Genomic DNA, 17,964 nt, shown 5'->3' on the forward strand with positions numbered 1-17,964 from the left:
CAACCCCATCTCTATCCTCAAACTCTCCAGCTGCCCACTCACCAGAAACTACTGATGTGGGTACAGGTGAGGGTAAGTGAATCTAATCAATGATCAATTAAAAGTGTTTATTTTTAAATGGAAAGGGAGTAACACAGAGGCAACTTCTGGCATCTTCCTTCCAGGCCATCACCCCCACGTGCTCTCCAGCTCAAAGCACTGGCGGGAGGGGCCCTGGGACAGGCTGAGGGCCCAGACAGCTGCGAAGTCAGTCACAGAGAGATCTGTACAATTCTAGAGAGGTGGGATTCAAGAGTCCTTCCCAGCCTCCTCGTCCTGGAGCAGGGCTAGAGCTCAGGGGCATAGGGCTCTCCGGTGGGCGAGGGCACTCGCAGCTCAGCATTGTGCCTTACCACGGTGAAGAGCCCCACCACCGCTAGCAGGGCCATCACCATGACGGCAGAGCAGATGCTGAACATGTTCCGAGTGCCCGTTTTGTGATCACTGTCATGGAGGACTAGGAGCCCCAGGCAGGCCAGTAAGTGCAAGGGCACCCGGAACCAGTTGAGTACGCCAGCTTGCTCTGTCTCAGGGATCACCTTTCTCCGCAGGAAGCTCATGCTGGGAAAGTATAGCCCGCAGGCCAATTCGATAAGTAGGAAGGCTATGAAGGACTCCACTGGATTCTCCTGGCCTGGGCTGGTGGAGAAAGTCAACATGAAAAGGGAGAAGACGACGATGAGGACAGCAAGGGAGAGTAGGTGCATGGGCTGAAGGTGGTACCTCTTGGAGGTAGCGATGCGGTACAGGGAAGAGCCAAGCAGGCTGGCTGCCATGAAACTGGAGAAGACGATGCCCAGCGGGGCCCCATGTGGGTCCAGCACAGGTGTCCAGAGGAAGACAAAGATGAAGATGACACTCTCAAACAGGGCTTGTATGGTGCCTAGCAGTAGCACACGGCGGTCTGACAGGAGACAGCGTAGGCCTCCGGCACAAGTCCTTGAAAAGGCACGCTGCCGATCATAGTTCTCTCCCCAGTTATGAAGGGCCAAGGCCCCAGCCAGAGCCAAAAGAGGGATGGCAGCCACGAAGGGCGCTACAGGCCCCAGCCCCATCCAGCAGGCCACAGCCTCAGCTGCCACGCCTGCCACTACAGCCAGCACATGGTTCCAGAAGGCAGCTCGGGCAAAGGTAGCTGGGATCCACTCAGCAGGGAAGTCATGGCGCTCCACGTGTTCATGGATGTACCAAGCCTCAAAGGCAGAGAAGAGCAGGGCGGTGGACAGCCCACCAAGTGCTCGGCCCATCAGCAGCACAAAGTAGTCCCAAGAGAGTTTGGTTAAGCAGCATAGAGAGTAAGTGAGGGAGAAGAGGACACAAGACTTCTTGCGACCCAGCCAATCCACAAGGGAGGAGGCCACCAGTCCAAAAAGGACTGTGGAGGCAAGGCCACAGACATAGAGGATGGCAATCTGACCCTCCAGGAAGTGGTAATGCTGATACAGTTTATAGAGGTAGGGGGCCTGGAGCCAGTCAGCTGCCAGGGCCAGGAAGTAGACCTGATAGAAGTCCAGTTGAAACCGAAGGAAGGAGGGGTTGCTGCAGGCCCTTCCAGGGGGCTTAGCCTGGCATCTTGACAATTCCAATCCTAGGCAGGAGGCCAGGAGGACCACAAAGGCAAGGTAGGCAGTCACCAGCATGGCGGGCCCCCGGACGACCTAGAGAAGGAGGGGTGGGGGTGGGGTTAGAGTCACATCCATTGCCCAGGTAGCACTGTCAAGGGGCTGGGTGTCTAAGCAGAAGGCAGTTCCACCCAACCCCCCCTGCCAACTGCATTTCCCCACCCCTCAACTCCACTCCTCTAGAGCTTAGACCGGAGGGACCAGTTGGGTGGGTGGGAGGAGTGGCCCGCCAGAGCCGTCTCCTAGGACACGGTGGGGCAAGGAGGGGTAAGAGGAGAGGGGAGAAGACTGAGCACTCGCCCCACCCTTGCCTGGCATAGCAAAGAGGGAGTCCCTTCAATACAATAATTCCGGCCCCACGAGTTAAAGGGATGCTGCCCTCTTCTTCCACGACAGCTTCTGCATACTTCTATTACCTCCCATTCCCTCTGGAGAGCTCGTTTTAGCCCTCAAAGTCTTTCCATCTGTCCAGGGCATCCCTCCCGCCCGCGCGGGCCTCCCGATTTGCTTCAGGGTCACGCGCGTGCATCTCGGGTTCCCCCTCCTCCAGGTCTTAGGCAACCCCCTGCGCCCCCTAGCCCCCGCCCAGCGCCCCGTCGCCGCCACACCCACTCGCGCCTCGCCCAGACCCCGTCTCACCTGCTGCCCCGGTATACGGGGACGCCCCGGACACGTCCGGCTCCAGGCCGCCCGGACGCCCTGCCCGCTCTACCTCCGGCTCCGGTTCGGGTTCCAGCAGCTTGCCCGCCTCTCAGCCTGCTTCCGGGAGCCGGGTAGGCCTCTGGCCGCCGCCATGATAGCCCCCTCACGTGACGGGGTGCGGCGCTCAAGCTCCGCCCCTGCTCCGCCTTCTGCCCCCCCAACCTCTGCTAGGAGCCCGACTCTCGACGCCCGCAGTAAAGAGTAGAGGCAGTAGTAGTTGCTACTGTCGCTCCTGCCCCCTTCGCTGTTTTCCCGTGACACCCGCTTCTTCGACTCCCGGGTGACTGTGGGGCCGCCCTGAAATAAGGATCCATTTTTTCTCTCCCTCCGCAACATGGAGAATGCTCGCAGTCCCGCAGACTCGCGGGCGGGCGCTTCCTAAGAAATGTCGCTACCCCGAGCCGAGCCGGCTCCTCGGTTTCCCTCTTTCTCACAGTAGCGACCGCCAGGCCCGACGTCAGTATGGCCCAGACACCTGAGGGAGGCAGTGTGGTGTAAAGGACTTTGGACTCGGGCTTGCAGCCGGGCTAAGGCTCAAATCGCACCCCTGTCACTTACCACTGCGTGGCCTCGGGCAAGCCACATTACTTCTCAGTGTCCCAATTCCTTTGTCTGCAGTCACAGGAGAGCAGTGCACAAATTAAAAAGGCTCAAGTTCAGCCTTGGTGCTGAACGCCCACCTTCTGCCACTTACCTAAGCTGTGTTACATTGGAAAGATTATTTAACCCGTCTCCTGTCCTACTGTTATTTCCAGTGGCTTCCCATCTCATTAACTGTAAAAGTCAGAATCTTTATAATGACCTACAAAACCTTCTATCCTCTGTTCCTCTGCTACTTCTCTGATTTCATCTACAATTCTCCCTTTAGAGTCTTTCTACTCGGTCTATACTGGCTACCTCCCAGGCCTTTGCACACTGTGGCCTGCAAGGTTCTGGTTCTTCTCCCAAATACCCACATGGTTCCCTCCCTCGGCCCCTCCAGTTCTCTGTTCACATGTCACCTTATCAGGCCTTCCTGAGCCATCCTGCTTAAAATAGCAACACCACCACATCCACCACAGCAATCCACCTGCTATCCTTCCAGCCTCTATTCACCTTTGCTGCATTTTCCCCATACTTCACACCATCTGGTACACTATGTGTTTTACTGATTTACTGTCTCTTCTCCTTACAAATTTTTATCTATTTGTTCACTTGTATTCTCAGTAGTTAAAACAGTTATTGGGGAGGTGCCTGGCTGGCTCATCTGGAAGAACATGTGGTCGTGAGTTTGAGCCCCAAGTTGGGTGTAGAGATTACTATAAAAAAGACATAAAGTGGGGCTCCTGAGTGGCTCAGCTGGTTAAGCGTCCGACTTCGGCTCACGTCATGATCTCACGGTTTGTCGGTTTGAGCCCCAGGTCGGGCTCTGTGCTGACAGCTCAGAGCCTGGAGCCTGCTTCGGATTCTGTATCTCTATCTCTCTCCCTGCCCCTCCCTCTCCTGCACGCTGTCTCTTTCTCAAAAATAAATAAACATTAAAAAAATTAAGAAAGTTAAGAAACAGTTATTGGTAAGTACAAAGGATTCAGTAAATATTTGATGACTGAATAAGTTAATCCAGATAAGTTACTCTAAAAAGTATTGGCCCATATTAGCTGGTAACAGTCATCAAACAGTTATCATGTACCTAAGCTCTGTTTTAAGAATTCCTGGGCTGTCTGCTGCAGATGAATTATTTAACTGTCACAAACAACCCATGAGGTAGGTACTATTATTATCCTTGAGAGTTGGCAAGGTTAAATAATGTGCCCAGAGTCACGTGATAAGAGGTAGGGTTAGAACTGGGACCCAGATCTTTCCAATTCCACACTCATAGTTTCTGAGAAGATTAAATGAGTTCACTCACTTGCACAGGTGATTGGCAAGTGTTGGTTTCCTTTATACTAAAGTTTGGAGGGTAGAGGGTGGGAGAGTCTGGGATCATATCTTGAGAAATACTTTCTTACGATAAGGTAAACAGCAAAGATTTATATCTACAAGTTCCAAAGTGCCTTTATTCCTAACTGGCACCCTCCTACAGAGGGTGGTTCCCATAGGGAACCCAGGGCTTCCCCCATGGGCTTCCCAGGGGAAGTGGTTCCCATGCATTCATCTAGAAACACAAAGCCTCAAAAACCATGATTTCTCCAAGGTCATTCAGTGAGTGAGGGCAAAGGCAACCCAAATGCTCTCCATCCCATTCCCGGACTGAAGCTCCTTGGACTCATGTCACCCATTTCTTTTGGGGGTGGAGGTCATCCTGAATGAAGGCAGGAATGGGACAGGATGGCCTTGCATTCCTGGCCTTCTGTTTTCCAGGAGGGAGGCCAGTTTTCCCCCATTGTTGAATCGCATTTTGCTCAGAAGCACCTGGCAGAAAGAGACTTACAGCAAGATTACATTATTTTGGATTATTTTTATTTATTGTGGGACATATTAAAAATATGTTTAGTCTTTTTTAAATGTTTTTTATTGATTTTTTAGAGAGAGAGAGAGTGAGGAGGGGAGGGGCAGAAAGAGAATGAGACACAGAATCTGAAGCAGGCTCCAGGCTCTGAGCTGTCAGCACAGAGCCTGATGTGGGGCTGGAACCTATGGACCATGAGATCATGACCTGGACTGAAGTTGGTCGCTCAACTGACTGAGCCACCCAGGGGCCCCAAAGTATGTTTACTCTTTTTTTTTTTTTTAAAGTTTATTTATTTATTTTTGAGGGTGGGGCAAGGGGCAGAGAGAGAGGGAGAGAGAGAATCCCAAGCAGGGATCCCAATGTGGGACTCGAACCCACGAACCGTGAGATCATGATCTGAGCCAAAATCAAGAGTCTGATGCTTAACTGACTTAGCCACCCAGGCAGACACCCCCAAAATATGGGTAGTCTTTTTTTTTTAACTTTTAAAAGTTTTTAAAATTTGGGGCGCCTGGGTGGCTCAGTTGAGTGTCCAACTTTGGCTCAGGTCATGATCTCACGGTTTGTGGGTTCAAGCCCCGCATTGGGCTCTGTGCTGACAGCTTGGAGCCTGGAGCCTGCTTTGGATTCTGTGTCTCCCTCTCTCTCTGCCCTTCCTAGGCTCTCTCTCTTTCTCTCCCTCTCTCTCAAAAATAATAAACATTAAAAAATGTTTTAAAGTTTTTAAATTTATTTTTGAGAGAGAGAGAAAGCAAGCAAGCAAGGGAGGGGCAGAGAGAGAGGGAGAGAGAATCCCAAGCAGGTTCTGTGCTGTCAACACAGAGCCTGATGTGGGGCTCAAACTCACGAACCATGAGATCATGACCTGAGGTAAAGCCAAGAATCAGATGCTTACCCAACTGAGCCAACCAACCGCCCCCAAAATATGTTTAGTCTTAAGGCTCCTCTGTCCCCTCAGAACTGTGAAAAACAGCTGGGAAAGTTCCTAAACATGGGAAATGTGCCAGCAGAGGACTGGAGGGGATAAAAGGCAGCCTGTGAATACAACATATCTCTAGAAGATGCTTCTAGCAGACTGCAGGGAGGGCTGAGGTCTGTGTATTGGGGAGGCACAGGGGAAGTCCTAGTTTTCAGGGAAGGTGGGAGGGTGGTCTGGGAATATTGAGGAACTGTGCTTACCAGAGGAGCAACATTTAAAACTTTTATTTTGAAAATGTTTAAACATACACACAGGTAGAGAGCAGAGTTCTATGAACCCCTACATAGTTCATTCAATAATATAATTCTGTCACTTCGTTGCTTCTATTCCTTTAATTCCATCCTTTTTTATCTGCCCAAATATTTAAAAGTAAGTATGTCACTTCACTCCATACTTCAATATGCACCCCTAGGAAATAAGGCCCTTTTCTTACAAAACCCCGAAGCCATTTTATGTCTAACAAAATCAATACTGACTCCTTGGCATTCTCCAGTCCGTAAGTAAAAGGCTCCAACTGTCTGAAACTGTCTTTTTACAATTGGGTTGTCCAACCAGGAACCAAAAAAGTCCACATGCCCCATATAATAGTAGTTTTTTATGTCCCCTCTCAATTTTCCCCCCTAGCCATTGACTAGTTGAAGAAATTGAGCCACATTTCCTTGAAAAGTTCCCACTCTCTGGATGTGTCTTCTTACTTCCTCGTTGTGTCATTTAAATTGTTCCTCCATCCCTGATATTTCCTGTTAAATGGAGGTTGGTTCTAGAGGTTTGATTAGAATCACGTTCAGTTGTGTGTGTGTGTTTGTTCCTTTGTTTGGCAAGAGTCTTTCATGGGTGGCGCTGAGTGCTTCAGATTGCATCACCCCAGGAGGTACACAGTAGAGGGGTTATATCCCTTTTAGCGATGGTAAGATTCCTCAGTGGGGTTAGGTGGTCACGGCTTGATTCCTCCATTGTAAAGTTCACCATCAACCATCATCTTTGGTTTCATCCATTCATGATTCTTGCTTTGATCAATTATTTGATCAAGGGCTGCACAATGAGTTTTCTAATTCCGTATTCTTTCCACATTAGCTGGAATTCTTCTTAAGAGCTATTTGGCTACCCTGAAATATAGTTTATACAGCACAGGCAGCATAAATACCTAATTGTTTTTTTTTCCCAAAGATTTTATTTTTACATAATCTGTATACCCAACGTGGGCTTGAGCCTACAACCCCAAGATCAAGAGTCACACACTCCACCAACCGAGCCAGCCAAGCACCCCAATTCTTTTTCTTTTTAATTGCCAATTTTCAGAATAAGAAATTGGAAGAAGCATCATTTTTAAAAAGTTTGGGCTTGGAACTGAGTTGAGATGGATGGCCTAGATGGTGGGGAAAGGAAGGACAATTCTGGTAGCTGTGTCCAGCTCTGCTCACTCCAGGGCATGGGGTGTGTGTGAGACAGACAGGCATCAGAGGACTCAGTGTCCTGGACCTTGTGCAGTAATGAGATGGGCATGACACAGGCATGGTGTAGAGGCACCTGCAGGACCCAGGGAGAGAGATAGAAAGCCAGATTTGGGGGAGGCAGAAAGAGATAGGAAATGAATACACAGCTAGACCCAGAAGATTGGAAGGGAGGCAAGCACAGAAAGGGAAATAGAAATGGAAGAGACTGAGAATGAAATGCACCAGAAGCAGAACAGGATAGAAAAGCAGAGAGAGGGGAGCTTGGCTGGCTCTGTCAGTGGAGCGTGCGACTCTTGATCTCCGGGTCCTGAGTTCGAGCCCCATGTTGGGCGTAGAGCTTGCTTAGAAAAAGAGAAAGAGAAGGTGGATCGAAAGACCAAGGAAGAAAATAGAGGTGAAGACACAAACTGAGACAGGGAAGGGGGAAAGAAAAAGACATATATGTTAAATAGACTTTACATTAGATGGGGAAATAGAAGGAGGGAGAAATAGAAGGATAGAAAATGAGGAAGGCTGATGTGGAGGCAAAGTTAAGTGAAGGTAGAACCTCCCAATGACAGAAAGAAGGAAATAGAAATGGAGAGAGTGATGTAGAAAGACAGAAGGAAGGGTACACAGAAAGATAAACAGATAGAAAGGAAAGCTCAAAAGAGTCCCAGAGAAGGAGGCCGAGAAAGAGAACATTGAAACAGACTGATGTCAGAGGACTTGAGTGTGGAGGGATGCTTAGGGGCTTTTAGCTTAGGGTCCAGTCCTGAGCAGATACCTGGGGCTCTTACTTCCAGCTTCCTCTTGGTGGCTTCTCCAAACTCAGGTCCTATCCACAGGGACAACGTATTTTGACTTAGCTATATGGATGGGATCACTGAGACCAGACTTCCCAGCTTCCCTTATCCCCATGCCAGATGAGCATGGATGTAACAGAGGGGATTATTGCTGGAAGATTGAGGTCATGACACTGCGCGAGCACTCCGAGATTTGAAAGACAAGACATCCAGGCAGAGAACGCCAGGTTCCTAGAAGCAAAGGACCATGAAGGATGTCATGATATCCAAGGGGAGGGAAGAGCCAAGAACCCTCTGTTCAGCCTTCTCCTCTGGTCTAAGAGCCACTGACCTTCTTTGCCTAACTCAAGATGAGAGGTAAGGGGTCCACAGACTTTTGAGTCAGTAAGGGATACGGGTGGAGGCCCAAGTGGCAAGAGGCAACCCCTGGACAAAGGGCCCCCTACTGCCTCTAGAGGAGGAATGTACCTTATCCATGAGAACTGCAGAGAAGATGAGCCAAGAAGGATGTCCAGCAGAGGCTGACTACAGGAAGAAAATGGCCAACTTCCTCACCTTCCGAGGCCTTGAGGGAGGCTCTGAGAAGCATGCTTTCCATTTCAGAAGTTGCAGAAGAGGAGGTTCTGGAAACAGCGGGAGCAGGCCCAGAAACTAACATCAAAGCAGATGCCCTGCTCTCAGGGACTATGGGGGATGCGCGGGGGCTCTGAGCAGTCTTCTGCCTCTACCTGTCTGGGTGAGGGGTTTAGCTGATGCCTCTCCTCACTCCAGAGCTTCTGCCTCCCCCCAGAGGAAGCAGCTGGCAGAAGTGCTCCGGGAGACCAGACCGACAACCTCTCAGCGGGGCGGCAGTCCAGCTAGACTATGAGACAGTGCCTCTGAGAGGTGCGTTGTCCCCGGAAGCAGCGGCTGCAGCGGCCAGTGGAGCCTGGAGGAGCCCCTGGGCCACAGCCACAGCTGTCACTGCAGCCCAGGCAGGAGCTGGGACAGGCAGCTCGGCCTCTGGAGCAAGGGTAAATTGGGCAAGGTGAGGGGTGGCAGCAGGTCACGTGCGGACCAGCGCACAAGACACAGGAGCTGTGGGGACAAGCCAGGGGAGGACAGGCAGGGCAGGGGGGGCAGGAGCAGGTACAGGGTGGGCCAGGAAGACCGGGGCAGGAGGGGCAGGTAGCTGCATGAGAAGGATAGGCAGTGCAGGAGCAGGTGGGAGGAGGACAGCTAGGGCAGGGGCAAAAACAGGCGGAGGGGGGACAGGACAGACAAGGGGCGGCAGCTGGTGCGGCATGCCCGGAGGGTGTAGGGGGCTGTTGGTGGGTGGCCTTCTTGTTCCGAGGCCCCAAGCGTAGGCCGAGGGAGAAGTCCATTCAGCTTCAGGAGCGGCCAGGCTGGGGGTTGGGTGAAGGGAAGGGCAGGGGTGAAGTAGGAGGGGCAGACTGACAGAGGCAGGGGTGGGGGCAGGATTAAACCTAAGACACTGCTGAGCCTTTGCTGATCCTGCTGGGAGCTCAGACCTCCCCAGCCAGCCCTCCCCCTCCAGGCCAGCCCAGGGATGCTCTCCTGCCACGCTCCCTTCCACCTAAAACCCTCCAGCTGCACCAGACCAGAACGTGTTCTTCAAATACGACATGCGCTCTCATGCCTCCAGTCCTTTGTTCCCACTGTTCCTTCTGCTCTGCTCAGCGTGCCCTTTTCTTTTCTCCACCTGGTGAGGTCCTCTCATCTCTGAAGTCTTCCACTTTATTCCATCAAAATGTTTTTCTCGAGCTCCAGGCACCTGACCCCTGCCTGTTTAAGGACCCCTGACCATCACCCTTGTGCCCTGATGGCCAGAAAAGCTGCAGCCAGAGCTCCCAGACAGTCTCCAGAGGGGATTTAGGGAAGCAGCAGCAGCAGCAGCAGCCCCCAGCAGAAGCTGTCTGACACCGAACCAGGGAAGTTGGCGGGAGCTGGCAGTGGAGGGAGGATGCCTGTGTTCTGGGGATTTCCACACAGGGCAATTCCCAGGTGTGGGTGTAGGGGTGTTCAGATGTCTCTGGGAGATTGACAACCAGCCTGGACAGTTATTGTTTGAGGACTTATCATATATCGGGTAGTGAATAAGGCAGCGAGGTTGCCTCTTTTATAGAGCTCCCATAAAAGTGAGGACTCGGGCAGGGTGGGGACCAAAACCAAACAGGTAAATAAACAAAATACATGAGCTTTTTTTCAGAGCATGAGAACGACTGTGAGAAACCCATTCTGCCCGGATCAAAAGTGGCTCCGAGAGGCCAGTCCATCAGCAGGGGCAGGTAGCCAGCCCCCAACAGTCAGGTATGCTGGCACTTAAGGCTTGGGGGGAGATAAAGTGTCAAGTCCTAGCAGACCAGGGGAGAGCTGCCTGAGACTGAATGGAACCCAGGTGGCCAGGCTGTGGAGACAAGCAAAGCTGAGGAGGGGGTAAGGAATGTGGGAGGTTGCCATCTAAAACTGGGTGGTCAGAGAAAGTGTCACTGAGAAGGGATATTTTAGCAAAGACCTGAAGGAAATGAGGGAAAGAGCTATGGAGATGTCTAGTGGAAGAACACTGGGGCAGAGGCGGGGTTAGGCAGTCACACATGACCATGGGACTGGGGGTGAGGGGCAGAGTCATAATGGCACCGGTAGAGAGCAGGGCAGGGGCCTCAACATGCAAGGCCCTGGCACTCACAGCAGGGGCTTGGATCTTGTTCCAGTAAAAGGGAAAAACGCTGAGGGTTTTAGGCAACAGAGTGTACAGTTCTTCTTGGTCCTACGCCTGCCCCTGTTTAGAATGTACTTCTTCCTGCATAATTGGAAAACTGCACTTTGGAAAACAGTCAGGCATTATTTGATAAATTGAAATTGCCTGTACATACACTTTGACTGTTAGGTTTTTTTTTTTTTTCAATGTTTTTATTTTATTCTTTAGAGAGACAGAGCGCGTGAGTGGGAGAGAGAGAGAGGGAGACACAGAATCCATTATTTCTTTAAAAAAATTTTTTTTTAATGTTTACTTATTTTTGACAGAGAGACAGAGCATGAGCAGGGAAGGGCAGAGAGAGGGAGACACAGAATCCGAGGCAGGGTCCAGGCTCTGAGCTGTCAGCACAGAGCCCGACGTGGGGCTCGAACTCACGGACCATGAGATCACAACCTGAGCAGAAGTCAGACGCTCAACCAGCTGAGCCACCCAGGCGTCCCAAGGGAGACACAGAATTCAGAGCAGGCTCCAGGCTCCAAGATGCCAGCACAGAGCCTGACAATGCTGAGGGCTCAAACTCACAGACCGTGAGATCATGACCTGAACCAAAGTCAGACACTCAACCGACTGAGCCACTCAGGTGCCGTTTTTTGTATTTTTTAAGTAGGCTCCATGCCCCACATGGAGCCTAATATGGGGCTTTGAACTCATGACCAAGATCAAGCCCTGAGCTGAGATCAAGACATAAGCTGAGGGGCACCTGGGTGGCTCAGTCGGGTAAGCGTTTGACTTCAGCTCAGGTCATGATCTCATGTTCGTGTGTTCAAGCCCTGAGTTGGGCCCTGTGCTGACAGCTCAGAGCCTGGAGCCTGCTTCAGATTCTGTGTCTCCCTCTCTTTTTGCCTCTCCCCTGCTCACACCCTCTCTCTCTCTCTCTCTCTCTCTCTCTCAAAAATAAACATTTAAAAAATTATATATTAAAAAAAACCCTGAGCTGAGATCAAGAATCAGATGCTTTAACCAATTGAGCCACCTAAGCGTCCCCCTTTTATTTTTAATTTTTTAAATATATTTTTAAAAGTTTATTTATTTTGAGAGAGAGAGAGAGAGAGAGAAGGGGAGGGGCAGAGAGAGGAAGAGAGAAAATCCCAAGCAGGGTCCGCACTGTCAGTGCAGAGTATATAGGGCTTAAGCTCAAGAACTGTGAGATCATGACCTGAACCTAAATCAAGAGGTGAACGCTCACCTGACTGAACTACCCAAGTGCCCCATCCCCCCCCTTTTTTAAACGTTTATTTATTTTTGAGACAGAGAGAGACAGAGCATGAACGGGGAGGGGCAGAGAGAGAGGGAGACACAGAATCAGAAACAGGCTCCAGGCTCTGAGCCATCAGCCCAGAGCCCCACGCGGGGCTCGAACTCATGGACCAGTGGGGGGGGGGGGGTGGCTCGAACTCACAGACCGCGAGATCGTGACCTGGGCTGAAGTCGGACGCTCAACCGACTGAGCCACCCAGGCGCCCCTGCCCCATCCCTTTTTAAACTAAGCTCTATGCCCGGTGTGGGGCTCGAACTCACAACCTCGAGATCAAGAGTCCCATGCTCTCCCGACTAAGCCAGCCAGGCGCCCCATAACTCTTAGTTATATAGCCTGGAAGAACTCTTGCATGTATGTACTGGGAAACATGTACAAGAATGTTCTTAGCACCATTGTTTATGGTAGGCATACTGAAAACAACTCAAACATCTACCAAAGAATAAAAACGTCAATCATAAATTGTGATATATTCATGCATACCATGAAACAATAAAAAGGCAGTTAATATGCGAAAACTTGGATGTGTCTCACAAACAGGAAGTTGAACAAAAGAGGACACGAAAGAGTAATACAGTATCATTCCATTTACATAAACCTCAAAAGCAGGCAAGATTAGGGTGCCTGGGTGGCTCAGTGGAGCATGCAACTGTTGATTTCAGCTCAGGTCATGATCCCAGGGTTGTGGGATGGAGCCCTGCACCCGGCTCCACGCTGAGTGTGGATTCTCTCTCTCCCTCTGCCCCTCTCCCCTGTTCTCTCTCTCTCTGAAAAAAATAAAATAAAACAAAAGCAACATTTATTTTACAAAAGCAGGCAAGATTAAGCAATAGTATTTAGGGGTGCATACATAGGTCTAAAACTATAAAGAAAAACCAGAAAATAGTGATCACAACAGTCAGGATGGTGGTTACTTCTTAGGGGAGGCAGGGAATTATGGGAAGAACACATGGGAGCTTCTGGAGTGCAGGAAATACTACTTCTTGACTTGCCCGGCAGTTAAATAGGTATTTGCTGTATTCCAGCTTATTCATACACTGTTCATAATATATTTATATATTCTGTATAGAAAGAGAAAATAAAGTACTGCTTTTTTCCCTCTGGTCCACGCCACCTTGCTCAGATCGTTATGCTGAAGTTAGATACTGCCTAGTCTCCTATACCTGACTTTTCCAACCAGATCTCAAGGACAGCCACCTTCCTTGTATTTTTGGCATCTCTCCATGCCTGGCATGAGGCAGATAATAAATGTTTGCTGAATTGGACTGAATTGAATTTCCCAAGTCTCTCATCCCATAGAGAGAGGGGAAGCTACAGAAGAGGAGGGAGCCGGCTATGGCAAAGAGCCCTCGGGACCACCAAGACCTGGGTTCCCATCTCAGCTTTGGCACTTCCTAGCTGTGTGATTTGGGCACGTTGCTGTTAACCACTCTGGTTCTCAGCTCCCTCTTCTGTGAAATGGGGCGATAACTGCTACCTCTCTGCACTGCTTTGTGGATTGAGTAAGGTACATGCGTAGCACAGCGCCTGGAACACAGTAAGTGCTCAACCAAGGATAGCTTCCCAACCCCCTGGCCCCAGCCCCACATCTTTTCTTCAAAGGAGTCTGCTGGAAGGGGCAGCCAGACTTCAAAGATGGGCCCAGAGGGTGGGACAACATCTTTGGGGGAGGCCCCTGAGGCTAAAGTGGAACTGTAGTCTGGTAGAGAGCTGGCAGACGGCGAGATCCAACTGAAGCTGAACGGATCCCAGGCAATTGGTGGGAGTTGGCAGATGAGGTAGGACACCAAGGTTCTGGGAGTTTCCATCCAGGGGAAGTCCCAGGTGTGGGTGCGGGGGTGCCAGGCGGGCCCCACCCAACACCCTTGCTCCAGGGGATGTGGACACAGGGAGGAAAGTGGGTCAGAGCAGGGCTGGAACTTAACTCCATTGGTCCCATGACCTCTTTGCCAGCTCCAGAGGCGGCACAGCCACAAAGAAGCCTGCTCCCTGCTCCAAAGGGCCTTCGATTCCTTTTCTCAGAAAGGAAGAACATTGGCACCTAGGTGTCTGGGCTAGAGGAAGTGGAAGCCCCCCAGTGGACAGAGGAGAGATAACCCTTTAACCCCTGGACTGAGGTTCTGTACTAAACACTGGTACACCCACCCACGTGACGACTGGCAGACACCTGGAGCTCTCACCTCACACATACTCCAGGCAACCGTGGAGGCAGACATGCTCCTAGTTCCAGGGAGTGGGACAGGTCAGGGCTGGATCAGGAAGGGGGAAGGTGCATGGCAGAACAGCTCTTAGGAGAAGGCTTTTCTGTCTGGTGAGGCTCCAGCTCCAGCTCCAGCTCCAGCTAGGCAAATATAGGAATCCCGCACTCTGGGGGACTTGCCAACAACGTGGGGCCTTGTTTTCTGTGTATAATCTGAGGCCTAAGCCTGTGGTTTCCTCTTCCCTATCTGTGCCTCTATTTCCCTTTCCGGAGGAGGAAATGAAGGAATGGCTGGAATCATTTCAAGGTGGGGTCACCAGGTGTCCCAGGGTCCCCCTTTGGCCATTATGAGGTGCTTATCACCTCTCCCTTGTGCCATATAAAAATCCAGGAGGGGAACAGACATGGCGGGGGATCCTCTTCTTTCTGAGGGGAGCAGGGTGGCTGGGAAGCAGGGCCCTGATTCCACAGGGCCTTTGCACATATTCTTTTGTTGCCCTCCTTTCCCTTTACTCTCCTCCTCAGTTTTTCCCAGAAGCCTTTCCTGATCTCCTTGGCTGGAGGAAAAATCTTCCTATTATCCATTCTCATTGTATACCTTATGTGTCTGTATACTAGTGATCACTTGCAATTTTGTGGATTATTTGGTTAACATCAGACTCCTCCCCCAGACTTTGAGCCTGCAGGGGCAGGAACCATACCTGGGTATTCATTCCCAGGGTCTAGTACTTGCTTGGCACACAGTGGATACTTAAAAAAGATTTGTTGAGATAATGAATAATGGATGTTCAGGGAAGAAACTCCTAGGATTGTTTAGGCTAGTCCCCAAATCCTGTGTTTCAAAATCAAGGCCTTTTTCTATATGGGGATCTAGGTGGTACCGAGGCTGGTGAGGACCTTCTACACACAAATTCATTCACTAGGAAAGCCAACAAACGGGCAAGTGGCAAAATAGCCCTGGTCATTGGGGCACCTGCGTGGCTCAGTCAGTTTTGGCTCAGGTCATGATCTCACAGTTCCTGAGTTTGAGCTCCACGTCAGGCTCTGTGTTGGACAGTGCAGAGCCTGCTTGGGATTCTCTCTCTCTCTCTCTCTCTCTCTCTCTCTCTCTCTCTCTCTCTTTCTCTGTCCCTCCCCCACTCATGTTGTCTCTGTCTCTCTTAAAATAAATAAATAAACTTAAAGAAAAAAAGTGAAAATAGGCCTGGTCAAAGGGGTGGAATTGAGCAAGCACCTGGGGCAGGGCTGGCACCAACCTTGGCACGGAGGAGGCAGAGGGGGAGGAGGTGAGAGAGGAGAAGAGGAAAGGAAAAGAGAAGACACGTGTTGTACAAAACATGTTTTCATCACACTCTCCCTGGGTGCCCTGGGCTCCAAGCTCCCATGGCACTTTGGTGCCTTAATGATGTCCTTGGGGGCTGTAACACAGCTCTCCCACCTCCCACAGACATCTGCCAGCCACCTCCGAGAGCGGCATAGGGCATTCTCCCCAGCACCAGAGTGGGCATGGGACAATCACCTACTCAATGTCCTCCTTGTGGTGGGGAGGGGGTGAGGTTGACAATGGTGGGGGGGGGGGGGTGCAAAATAGCACAGTCAGGGCAGGTGGGTCAGATGTCCTGTCCTCACAATCTCTCCTTGTGGTCTTTGTGATGAGGAAAGCCAAGGAAGCCTGGTATGGGCCTAGGGCCCACAAGAAATGATTTCTCCAAGTTGCCCCGGGTGACCCAGTGGAACAATCACAAACAGAGTAAAGGCTAGAAACAGGGATGACAGAAGGGAAGGAGAAATGAGGGGAGCTCTCTCCACCAGCTTCCAGAATAGAAGGCCCTCTTTCCAAGCTTCCTCCTGGAATCCCTGGACAGAACACCGGTTCTACTGCAAGAGGGAGAGAAGAACCTGAACCCCTCACAATGTTCCACTTCCCCATCCCCAGTCGGCCTGGCTGCTTTGGTTTGACTTCCAAACAGACCCCAGTCATTGGGTCCCCGGGAGGGGCGGGGGCGGAGGCGCGGCAACCCTGAGGGGAGGGGCCAGCACTGGGCGGGGCTTCCTGGGCATCGCCCCCTGGCTGCCGTCCTCGGCTGGGGACGCAGCAGGCCACCAGAAGGGAGGAGCCACAGTTACCAAAGACGGATGGATGGACAAACACCCACCAGAGACAAAGACAGGGGCAGACAGACAGACAAACCAAAACAAAGAGAAGGGCAGAGAGGGAGAGAATTCTAGATCTGCTCTTTCCAGTTTACCACAAGTGTTTGGTCCCCTGTTTAGCTTCCCTGTTCCCATCTGCCACTCCAGCTGCACAGTCTCAGAGCTCTAGCTCTTGGCCTGGGGACCAGCCCCTGAGCCCCCTTAAGGACTTGGGGGGGGGGGAGTTGAGAGAGGAGATACCCAGCAGGGAGAGTGTCACGGGGGTGGTGCCTGGTTCTGTGTCAGGATGCCCAGCCAAGGGCTAGGGAGGGAGTGGTGCCCTTGCCCGGTCATGAGGACAGGAGACTCATTCACTGTAAACCAAGTACAGATGTGCTGGGACAGGGAGGGGGAATTAGGGCCACATTCACAAACCGCAGTTGGGCCTGCCCTCCTTGCACCAGCCACCAGCAGCAGGGCTGGAGGGGTTAATTCTGCAGCCTCCTGGCAGAATCCCTGCCACACAGGCGGGTGCTATCCCACCCCAGCCTGGATGCCTGGGTCCAACTCCCTGACACTTGCCCCTCCCACGCTGCTGAGAGCTGCTCCCAGGGTAACCAAGCAAAGTCAACAGCAGCCAGGCCACCTGGGGACGGGACCCTGGAGTACCTATTCCCAGCTCTTTCCACCCCTGGAGTGAAAGAGAGGTCCTTGTCTGCACCCCCATCGACGCCTTCTGTTCTCCAGAGATAGCCACAGCATGCCCCTTCTTCCGCTCTCTCTATCAGCTGACTCTGGTTAACCAAAAGTGGCCTTTCCTAAGAGGGAGGACACCTGGGCCTCAGGGTGGCAGTGAGGACAGAGCAGAGTAATTTCTGTACGGAAAATGTGATGATGTGATCAGGAGTCCGCATCCCCAATGCTGGCCACCCTGGGATTGTTGCTGGGGGAAAGGTCCTTTGGGCGCATCTCTCCAGCCCCGTCCAGCCCCGTCCTGCTACCGTTTCCCTTCTGTCTTCAGTAGAATGGAAATAAACCCCTGGGTTCCCACTCTAGGGCTAACAGTCTTTGGTGGTCATGTTGAAGTCAGAGAGTGTTCCCCATCAGACACTGACACTGACTCTGGGCATGCGCGCGCGTGCACACACACACACACACACACACACACACCCAGAGTCAACAACATTCGTGGCGCATCTACCAGGCAAGCAGGCGCTGGTTAAGGCAGACACACACCCTCTGCTTGGGCTTTCTCCCTCACACCCAGCCAGAGGCCCCTCCCACTCCCAGCTAAGGTTCCTCCTTCCCTGCTCGCCAGTCTCTCCCCCTCCAGATCCAAGCCCAAAGGTGGGGACAACTTTGGCAGCCAGGGACCCAGGCACTCTAAGTCCTGAGCTTACTCAAGGCAGGGTGAGATGACGAGGTCTTCCAGGCGGGGGGCCTCAGCACCGCCACCCTCCAATCCCACTAGTTAAACCAGTTTGCTCCTGGGACCAAAGGACCATCTGGGATAGGCCAGGGGAAGTAGAGACTACTTTGACCTGCAGGTGGAGGCGAAGCAAAGGGTAAAGACTGTGGCGTTTGCTCTGTCATACCCCTGCCCCAT

At 51.7% G+C, this 17,964-nt stretch overlaps 3 protein-coding genes and 1 long non-coding RNA gene across 5 annotated transcripts in view; all 4 read right to left on the reverse strand.

Moving 5' to 3' along the window:
- The window catches only part of ESPL1 (extra spindle pole bodies like 1, separase), a 28,090-nt gene extending 27,935 nt beyond the window's left edge, over window positions 1-155 (reverse strand). Inside the window, exon 1 of the mRNA XM_058742629.1 lies at window positions 43-155. The gene's annotated coding sequence lies outside the window, so the exon portion shown is untranslated. The remainder of the gene's footprint in view (window positions 1-42) is intronic.
- Window positions 93-2,865, reverse strand: MFSD5 (major facilitator superfamily domain containing 5). 2 transcript variants are annotated; one of them, XM_058742632.1, is made up of 2 exons: window positions 2,301-2,865; window positions 93-1,697 (listed from the first exon to the last, which is right to left on the reverse strand). In XM_058742632.1, the coding sequence occupies exon 2, from the start codon at window positions 1,677-1,679 to the stop codon at window positions 327-329; it is 1,353 nt and encodes a 450-aa protein (XP_058598615.1). In that variant the 5' UTR covers window positions 1,680-1,697; window positions 2,301-2,865; the 3' UTR covers window positions 93-326. The 2 variants fall into 2 exon arrangements, with proteins under 2 accessions (XP_058598615.1, XP_058598616.1); XM_058742633.1 differs by lacking the exon at window positions 2,301-2,865 and adding an exon at window positions 2,078-2,179.
- A 3,117-nt stretch (window positions 2,866-5,982) lies between these two features.
- Window positions 5,983-8,727, reverse strand: LOC131519517 (uncharacterized). The gene is made up of 3 exons (XR_009265690.1): window positions 8,481-8,727; window positions 7,994-8,243; window positions 5,983-6,879 (listed from the first exon to the last, which is right to left on the reverse strand). It is a non-coding gene; the product is annotated as an uncharacterized LOC131519517 (long non-coding RNA).
- LOC131519516 (sperm mitochondrial-associated cysteine-rich protein) lies at window positions 8,728-9,904 on the reverse strand. The gene has a single exon (XM_058742634.1). The coding sequence runs from the start codon at window positions 9,374-9,376 to the stop codon at window positions 8,870-8,872; it is 507 nt and encodes a 168-aa protein (XP_058598617.1). The 5' UTR covers window positions 9,377-9,904; the 3' UTR covers window positions 8,728-8,869.
- Between the last annotated feature and the right edge of the window lie 8,060 nt (window positions 9,905-17,964).

This window comes from Neofelis nebulosa, chromosome 8 (genome assembly GCF_028018385.1).
Source record: "Neofelis nebulosa isolate mNeoNeb1 chromosome 8, mNeoNeb1.pri, whole genome shotgun sequence".
Classification (NCBI taxonomy): domain Eukaryota; kingdom Metazoa; phylum Chordata; class Mammalia; order Carnivora; family Felidae; genus Neofelis; species Neofelis nebulosa.

Coding starts and splice junctions, on each gene's coding strand:
- MFSD5 (XM_058742632.1), bottom strand. CDS start 1,679: ATGCTGGTGACTGCCTACCTTGCCTTTGTGGTCCTCCTGGCCTCCTGC.
- LOC131519516 (XM_058742634.1), bottom strand. CDS start 9,376: ATGGACTTCTCCCTCGGCCTACGCTTGGGGCCTCGGAACAAGAAGGCC.